This window comes from Tachysurus vachellii, chromosome 12, assembly GCF_030014155.1.
Source record: "Tachysurus vachellii isolate PV-2020 chromosome 12, HZAU_Pvac_v1, whole genome shotgun sequence".
Taxonomy (NCBI): Eukaryota; Metazoa; Chordata; class Actinopteri; order Siluriformes; family Bagridae; genus Tachysurus; species Tachysurus vachellii.
Genome location: NC_083471.1, coordinates 25,090,462 through 25,100,461, shown reverse-complemented (window position 1 = coordinate 25,100,461; position 10,000 = coordinate 25,090,462). Strand labels below are relative to the sequence as shown.

Here is a 10,000-nt window from a genome sequence, read left to right as displayed (position 1 = left end):
AATCCTGAAAGGATCTAAAGAAAAATAAACAAGTTCAGATTTCCATCTAATTTAGAGCTCAAAGATCTAACTCTTCCTTCTCTACTGAAGGACTGAAGCTCAGTGCTAATTAGCTCATTAGCGGCAATTAGCTGGCGAATTTGTCACAACACAGAAGCAGAGGATCGTACATGTGCAGTACGTGTATCAGCTCATCAAGAAAATTAATCTGTCCACTTTTACAATTTAGAGAAAATACTTGTTTTAAGTGATTTTTATACTGAAACCATTTATAAGATAGAATGTCGTACGACCATGGACTCAATTATTACACCTACTGGTCAAACATGTAAACTACAACAAGTGGTAATTCGAAGCCCATTGGGGCAGGAATCACTCTGCCCCATGCTTGGGGGTGGGGCAAAGGAAAGGGCAGTTAATGTCAGAGTTACCACCAGGAGCTTGTTTTAAAGCAAATGCTGATTTGCATATACAAAGAGATAAACAGCAAAAAACTGGAGATGTAGATGATTTACAAATAGAAATCATATGAATTACATCAGGGGGCACGGTGGCTTAGTGGTTAGCACGTTCGCCTCACACCTCCAGGGTTGGGGGTTCGATTCCCGCCTCCGCCTTGTGTGTGTGGAGTTTGCATGTTCTCCCCGTGCCTCGGGGGTTTCCTCCGGGTACTCCGGTTTCCTCCCCCGGTCCAAAGACATGCATGGTAGGTTGATTGGCATCTCTGGAAAATTGTTCGTAGTGTGTGAGTGCGTGAGTGAATGAGAGTGTGTGTGTGTGTGCCCTGTGATGGGTTGGCACTCCGTCCAGGGTGTATCCTGCCTTGATGCCCGATGACGCCTGAGATAGGCACAGGCTCCCCGTGACCTGAGGTAGTTCGGATAAAGCGGTAGAAGATGAGTGAGTGAGAGTGCCTCATGTCCAATTTAGGAATAGAAAGAATTATGCAAATATGTAGAAATGTCTAAATATGTAGAAACATATACAGATAAACATAACAAACACCCAAAACCAGGATTTAGCGAGCAAAATCTACAGGTTTATTTATAACGTGCAATGAAAAAAGCCTTAGAGCATTGGTAAAGGCAGCGTAAACTTTATTTAGAGGGGCGGCAGGCCACAGCAGTGCAGAAAGACTGACTCACAGTGATGAGGCAAGACCCAGGAGGCTGGTGAGGCCCAGTGGGTTTAGGTAGCAATGTCTCGTTCTGTGTCCCCTGGCCATTCTATAAATGAGAAGGAAAAATAAAGCCCATAAGTTGTTAAAGCCCAGAAAGAGTTTTGACGTGCTTTTGTCACCGTGTGCTATCCACAACATTGGGGTGCTGAAGTGGCGCTGTCCATTCAGCACCCACACTGTAGTAGCAGGAGGAGCGGAAAAGCATCTGTACATCACAGTAAACTGACAAGTTCGGATTTAGAGTAGAAGAGCCTACATAAATATGCAATAATATGTAAACATGTAAATTATCATGTCTCACCCAAATTAGGAATAAGTTTGTTAATGTAAATATTTATATATAATTTTAAATATGTAGAAATATGTCAATTAGTTGACGTCCGTGTGTGCGTGTTGCTTTGTACGTACTATTTAAAATGAGAGATATTTATTAAAAGCACACAGTGTCAGCTCTGTCTCTGTCTTGTCCTGCAGGTTGGAGACGTCATTATGTGTGCCGGTGAAACCCAACGAGACCAAATCAGAGAGAGAAGAGCTGGAAGTGAAGGAGACGGAGAAGAGAAAGAGGCACAGGAAACACAGAGGGCGTAAACGTCACAGCCGCCGTCGCTGCCACAGGTCTGTTTTACTAATCATTCATTCATTCATTCATTCATTCATCTTCTACAGCTTATCCGAACTCTCTCGGGTCACGGGGAGCCTGTGCCTATCTCAGGCGTCATTGGGCATCAAGTGCTTTACTAATCAACGTCCTTAATTTGTCAGATCAGAGACAGATCAGAGACAGTATTTATTTATTTATTTATTTATTTATTTATTTATTTATTCATTCATTCATCTTCTAATGCTTATCCGAACTACCTCGGGTCACGGGGAGCCTGTGCCTATCTCAGGCATCATCGGGCATCAAGGCAGGATACACCCTGGACGGAGTTTTTTTTATTTATTTATTTATTTATTTATTTATTTATTTATTTCACTACTGACTCCTGTGTGTGAAAACAGTGTATCAGTACAACCTCCCTCTGTGTTCAGTTAATTAAGTTGACATTTAAATCCACACGTGATGCCGCGGTCCACATACTCTGATGATCCTCAAAGCTCCTGCTGATAAAATTCAGATTTTCATCTTTCCCTCTTTAAATACACTTCAACCCTAACGACAGAGAGACCGGGAGCATTAAAGCTTTTATTTCAAACTGATAAGCTGATATTTAATCTCAGTAGAGAAAGAAAGTGAATAGAATAAAAGGTTTAATCCTCACCTGTACACTCATGACTCACTGATTGTTTATTATTATTATTATTATTATTATTATTATTATTAATATGCCAAAGTGCTTGGAGTTCATTTGCAAGTCGATTCACAGCGCTGCCTGTTTTACATATTCACCCAACGCATTCCATTTTCCCCGCATGCGAGTCGCAACACACTGAAGCATCCGTCCTTAGAATCTGAGGAACAGAAAACTCTGAAACCGCTGACGGCAAACACACAAACACACAAACACTCTTATCTAGTCTCCACAGCGCCAACGCTCAGGTGTGGCTGAGAATTTTAAAAACCAGGACGAGCTTCTCTCCCTCATTTCACACCTGCTAAAAGAAAAAAAAGCGCTCGGGCGCAAGTAGGTAATCGATTCGAGCCCGGCGTAATCCCTGCCATAGGTTCAAAGCCAACTTTGAATTTTTTTTTTTTCTTTTTAAGACATTTATCTCAAAGTTCTTAAGAAACGGAATTACAGTCCGTGCTCGTGTTCGTGCTCAGTTTTGTCGCTCGGTGAAAAGAGAGATTCATCTGCGGCTTCAAAAGTCATCAGAGCCGTTTCAGCAGACGCACTTATACGCTTTAGATCTAACAAAGAGCCTAAAACTTTTACTTAACGACTTTTATTTAGAGATTTTCTGCCATTAATCTAATCTGTAACCTGTGTGGACTTTTTACCCCAGGGTAGATCATACAGCTGTGAATATTTCATGTTTAAATTAACATCTGTTTGCTAACTTGATGCCACAGAAACATCTGCTGAGTTCTGGACTCTGATTGGTCAGGAGGTTCCACAGGTCATCTGTGTAGAAATCTCAGTGTATTAATAACATGGAGACTTGTGGATCTTTATAGTCACACTTCCGATCGTGGCCATTTGTGATTTTGTTGTGCATTAATAAAGTACTCTACACTACTCTAACTCTATTCTGCTCTACAGTACACCACTTAACTCTATTTTACTCTATACAAATCAACTTTATTCTCCTCTACACAACTCTTTTCTACTTTACACTACCCCTTTCTACTGTACTCTTTAGTGCTCTATACTCTACTCTACTCTATTATATTCTACTCTACTCTATTCTAATCTACTCTACTCTATTCTACTCTATTCTACTCTATTCTACTCTACTCTATTCTACTCTATTCTACTCTACTCTACTCTATTCTACTATACTCTACTCTACTCTACTCTATTCTACTCTACTCTATTCTACTCTACTCTACTCTACTCTACTCTATTCTACTCTATTCTACTCTACTCTACTCTATTCTACTCTACTCTACTCTATTCTACTCTACTCTATTCTACTATACTCTACTCTACTCTACTCTACTCTACTCTACTCTATTCTACTCTACTCTATTCTACTCTACTCTATTCTACTCTATTCTACTCTACTCTACTCTATTCTAATCTACTCTACTCTATTCTACTCTATTCTACTCTACTCTACTCTATTCTACTCTACTCTATTCTACTCTACTCTACTCTATTCTACTCTACTCTATTCTACTCTACTCTATTCTACTCTACTCTATTCTACTCTACTCTACTCTACTCTATTCTAATCTACTCTACTCTATTCTACTCTACTCTACTCTATTCTACTCTATTCTACTCTACTCTATTCTACTCTACTCTACTCTACTCTATTCTACTCTACTCTATTCTACTCTATTCTACTCTACTCTATTCCACTTTACTCTACTCTATTCTACTCTACTCTACTCTATTCTACTCTACTCTACTCTATTCTAATCTACTCTACTCTATTCTACTCTATTCTACTCTACTCTATTCTATTCTACTCTACTCTATTCTACTCTACTCTATTCTACTCTACTCTACTCTACTCTACTCTATTCTATTCTACTCTACTCTATTCTACTCTATTCTACTCTACTCTATTCCACTTTACTCTACTCTATTCTACTCTACTCTACTCTATTCTATTCTATTCTACTCTACTCTATTCTACTCTACTCTATTATATTCTACTCTACTCTATTCTACTCTACTCTACTCTATTCTACTCTACTCTATTCTACTCTACTCTACTCTACTCTATTCTACTCTACTCTACTCTATTCTACTATACTCTCCTCTACTCTATTCTACTCTACTCTACTCTATTCTACTCTACTCTATTCTACTCTACTCTATTCTACTCTACTCTATTCTACTCTACTCTACTCTATTCTACTCTACTCTATTCTACTATACTCTCCTCTACTCTATTCTACTCTACTCTACCCTATTCTACTCTACTCTATTCTACTCTACTCTATTCTATTCTTCTCTACTCTATTCTATTCTACTCTACTCTATTCTACTCTACCCTATTCTACTCTACTCTACTCTACTCTACTCTATTCTACTCTACTCTACTCTATTCTACTCTTTTCTACTCTACTCTTTTCTACTCTATTCTACTCTACTCTATTCTACTCTTTTCTACTCTACTCTTTTCTACTCTACTCTACTCTACTCTATTCTACTCTTTTCTACTCTACTCTTTTCTACTCTACTCTACTCTATTCTACTCTTTTCTACTCTACTCTTTTCTACTCTATTCTACTCTACCCTAATGCAGCTGCAAATCACAGCTTTGTAAGAACATGATATTTAGCAAAGGGAACTTTTGTTTGTTTTCTGTGAGGAAACTTATATTTGTTTATATTTATATGTATTTTACTTAAATATCTATACTCTAACATTTACTTTAGGAGTCTCCAGTGCCTCCTTTGTCAGAGTCAGAGTTAAAAGCCCTCAGGAAGTTTGCTTTATTATTAGAGTTCATTAAGTATCACTCAGACAGATCTGTATAAGAGAATCCTCCAATATAATCAGCTACTCAACACAATGCCCAAAAACGTTCACTGACATCATAATGCTATTTCAGCACATTTACATGTCATTTAAAAGCTTCTGTTAATTATTAACGCTGCGAGTTTTCAGCCCATAATCACTGAACCGGACAGACCCGGTCTTACAAAGGTCAGGATTATTTCAGAAACCTAATTTAATACAGTTGTGTGGTGATGAAATAAAAACAGCTCCAGGTAGCAGACCTCACTTCATGACAGTGACAGACAGGACAATTTCAGATCGTACACAGGACAAGACACTGAATAAAAGCCTCCCTGTGCTGGTGATAAACAGGCTTCATATTGTTTTACAGAAGGTCAGCGGGTCACATCTTTGAGATTTAAAGCGTGACAGCGTCACGCGCCTAACAGCGGCTTAAGTCTCTCCGCTAGACATCTATCATCAATCCTGACAGGATTTTAGCTCCGTAACCTTCACGGTTCTCCACAGCCGTTCATCACCCGTGTGCCCTCAAGGTCGTAGCGCCTGGGAGGAGTGATGGAAGGGAAAAGCTGATAAAGGTCAAAGAAGGTGTAATGCAACCACCATACACACACATGGTGTCTTGAAACATGGTGTTGTAAATCAATAGCTAGTGTTTATGTGCAGTGTTTTCATTTTATTTGTCCAAAATCCTACCGTAATCCTACGACACCTTCTGATTGGTCAAAAGTTGTTGATTCATTTTATATCAGATGAATGAATTCATTTCCTGGAGAGAGAGAGAGAGAGAGAGAGAGAGAGAGAGAGAGAGACAGAGAGAGAGAGAGAGTCTTCAGTGTCAGCACTTTGTTTTTACGATGTTTTATGTTTGTTAACTTCAAGCGAGAGGGGGGCACGGTGGCTTAGTGGTTAGCACGATCGCCTCACACCTCCAGGGTTGGGGGTTCGATTCCCGCCTCCGCCTTGTGTGTGTGGAGTTTGCGTGTTCTCCCCATGCCTCGGGGGTTTCCTCCGGGTACTCCGGTTTCCTCCCCCGGTCCAAAGACATGCATGGTAGGTTGATTGGCATCTCTGGAAAATTGTCCCTAGTGTGTGATTGAAGAAAAAAAAAAAAACACCCTTTGACACTTTTTCATTGTAACTTTGAACAAATGTTTTAAACTCATGGTATCTTAAGTATGTAACTTAGTGAGTCAGCATTAATGTATCCAATGTTAGAGATTTAAGCACTTATGTACGTCGCTCTGGATAAGGGCGTCTGCCAAATGCTGTAAATGTAAATGATTGTGTGAGTGAATGAGCGTGTGTGTGTGTGCCCTGTGATGGGTTGGCACTCCGTCCAGGGTGTATCCTGCCTTGATGCCCAATGACACCTGAGATAGGCACAGGCTCCCCGTGACCCGAGGTAGTTCGGATAAGCGGTAGAAGATGAATGAATGAATGAACTTCAAGAGAGAGACAAAAAACCCTAAATGCTAAATGTAAATATAAATGTGTAATGAGTCTGTCTGTGTGTTGCCCTGTTTCTGTCTGCCTTGCTGTTAATTGTTTGCTCCGCCCACTCATTGGTTACCATGGACACTAATTGCACTCTGTCTTCCCTCCAGGTGTATCGTGTTAGTCACTGATTGTCTCTGCTTGGTGATTGGTTCCTGTTTGCTATATCTACCCTGTTTGTTCACTTCCCTGGTGTTGGTCGTTGTTGTATGTTGGTGTCGATGTTCCTGTTTCCTGTGTGCTCAGTGTTCTGCCCTGTTTTGCCTGCCCGTTTGTTTGCCTGTTTCTTGTTTTGGTTTATTAAAAGACTGAACTGCACTTGGATCCTCACTCGCCTTTGTCTCGTCGCGACAGAACGACCAACACCAGGGAGGTGAACAAACAGGGTAGATATACTGTAGCAAACAGGAACCAATCACCAAGCAGAGACAACCAGTGATTAACACGGTACACCTGGGGGGGAGACAGAGTGCAATTAGTGTCCATGGTAACCAATGAGTGGGCGGAGCAAACAATTAACAGCAAGGCAGACAGCAGACAGAAACAGGGCAACACACAGACTCATTACAAAATGGATGAATAGGACGTCGAATTAAAACTTGTAGTCATTTCCAACTCGCTGTGATACAAAGGGAATTATATGATTTAGGAAAAACGTTAACTTCAGATGAATAACTTCTCTCTCACACAATACTGTATAAAGCGTATAAAGATTTCTATATTTATTTATTTGTATTTCAAATAACAACAATTTGATCAACACATCAACACAGCCGATCAACACACAATTATTGCGAACACCCTATAATAATAAAATAATAATAACGATTGAAAAGAAATGCAGAAGGACGAGTGTCACACGGAGCAGCGAGCGGCTGCTTATACGGCCAGACGGAAGGAATGACGCCGATTTGAAATAATAGCAGTGCGTGATAAGTCCATTAGCAGAAATCTTTCAGGAATGGATAGACTGTGTTTGCAAGAAAAGCAGGAGATGATAAGTGCTGAAAGCTTTTAGTGCGGCTTTACAGAAATCTGTTTGTGTGTAACGACTAGAAAACTAGGATAAATATGAAAATTTGACTTGCACATATAAATTCTATAAATTGTACAGATAAGAAAATGGAAATGTGCATATATTCAGGAAATAAACCATATGTACATATGTGAATGTGTGTGTGTGTTTGTGTGTGTGTTTGTGTGTGTGTTTGTGTGTATGTGTGTGTGTTTGTGTGTATGTGTGTGTTTGTGTGTGTGTTTGTGTGCGACAATTCTTTCAAATTAAGCAGAAATGACACACACTGTGTCTCTAATCAGCATCTAAACTGAGACAGTTCCACTAATGCAAAAGCTGCCCATGTCTCACTCTCTCGCTCTCTCTCTTTCTCTCTCTCTTTTCTCTCTTCCTCCTCTCTCTCTCTCTCGCTCTCTTTCACATACTCTTTCTCTCTCCTCTCTCTTCTCTTGTCCTCTTCTCTCTCTCTCTCCTCCTCTCTCTCTCTCTCTCTCCTCTCTTTCTCTCTCTCTCTCTCTCTCTCTCTCTCTCTCACACTCTCTTTTCTCGCTCTCTCTCTCTCACTCTCTCTTCCTCTCTCTCTCTCTCTCTCTCTCTCTCTCTCTCTCTCTCTCTCTCTCCCCTCTCTCTCCCTCTCTCTTTTCTCTCTCTCTCTCTCTCTCTCTCTCTCTCTCTCTCTCTCTCTCCCCCCCTCTCTCTCTCAACTCTACTCAACTCTGTTCCACTTTACACTAATTCTTTAACTTAACTCTATTCTACTTTACATGACTGATCTTTTCCACTCTACTGTACGCTACTCAATTCTACACAACTCTAGACGACTAGTTTACTCCACTCCTACATTTCTTCCCCCCTTCCAAGCCCCGCCCCCTTCCTATGATCCCACATTTTCTTGTGATCTCTGTCATCTTTCAGCATTTCATCAGTTTCTTTTGCTCTCTCTGTTTCAGCGTGTCACTGGATGCAGACTTTTCCCCTCGGCCAGCAGCCAAAGCGAAAAAGAAGAAGAAAAAATCGGTGAGGAAGAGGAGAAGAGAAAGGTCAGTAAAACAAACAGAACAGAAGGATGGAAGGAGATAAAGATTGACATGCTGAGGTGGATGGTGTGAAAAACAGAACAGAATAGAAAGAAAGAAAGAAAGAAAGAAAGAAAGAAAGAAAGAAAGAAAGAAAGAAAGAAAGAATGTGAGAGAGTAAAAGTGAGAGATAAAAAAGAGAGCTTGAAAGAGAGAGACTGAGAGGCAAAGAAAGTCTGAAAGACAGAATGAAAACCCTCTGTTTTTTTGTGGCTGTTTGGTCCAAGGATTCAAACTCACACCCTTCTGATCATCAGTCCAACGACTTTGATCATTTTAAAGTCCACATGTTGGTGGATTTCCATCCAGTCAGTAGCTGATTTCAGTAGTAGCTGATTTCCATCCAGTCAGTAGCTGATCTGCTGTAGGACTCGACTTCACTTCCACTTCCTCAGCCTCTGCTTCAGTCTTCTAGTTAGTTGGACTTCGTCCCAGAGTTTTGCACCCAGACTTTGAGACGTACCTGTGTGAAGGAAGTAAAAGTCCTGCTGAAGGAGCGGTCCAGCTGTGATCTGGTGCTTAGTGGTTCCTGCAGTGTAAAGGAAGTTCACTCGGTTCTGTGAGTCTTAAAAAGAGACCAGACGTTACATGTTACAGTGAAAGATGAGCAGTGAGGTTTGAAGCCTGGTCCAGACACAGCTCTTAAACATTCCACAAAAATACTGTAGAGAGAGAGAGAGAGAGAGAGAGAGAGAGAGAGAGAGAGAGAGAGACTTTTTGGAAAGAAAAAAGATAAAGACAGAGATTGTAAGGGTAAGGTAGAGAAAGAAAGAGTGTGTGTGTGTGTGTGTGTGTGTGTGTGTGTGTGAGAGAAAGAGAGAGAGAGAGAGCACTGATTGGGAGTAAAAAGGTCAGAGTGATAAAATACAGCTCTTCATTACACTAATATTTATAATGCATTATAAATCCAGCCGAGCTAAATAACTACTACATCATAATCCACTTTATTAAGGCAGTATAACATCTTACACTCATTACACTGTAAAGCCGTTAGAGCTCTTCTAACTGCTGATGGGCTCCAGATCAGACTGAACCGCTTCACAGGTCGAACTTTGTAAAGGAATAAAGTCTTATAATGCTTTATAATTCATCTGAACAACAAAGTGTTTATCATTTCAGCTCAAATTCAGTTGATTGAATTATTCAT

General features: G+C 40.3%; 1 protein-coding gene across 1 annotated transcript in view; it reads left to right on the top strand.

Annotated features, from left to right (window-relative positions):
• The window catches only part of srrm4 (serine/arginine repetitive matrix 4), a 61,144-nt gene that overhangs the window by 38,517 nt on the left and 12,627 nt on the right, over positions 1 to 10,000 (top strand). The window contains exons 2-3 of the mRNA XM_060883825.1: positions 1,655 to 1,798; positions 8,728 to 8,817. Coding sequence (XP_060739808.1) covers positions 1,655 to 1,798; positions 8,728 to 8,817 — 234 coding nt within the window. The remainder of the gene's footprint in view (positions 1 to 1,654; positions 1,799 to 8,727; positions 8,818 to 10,000) is intronic.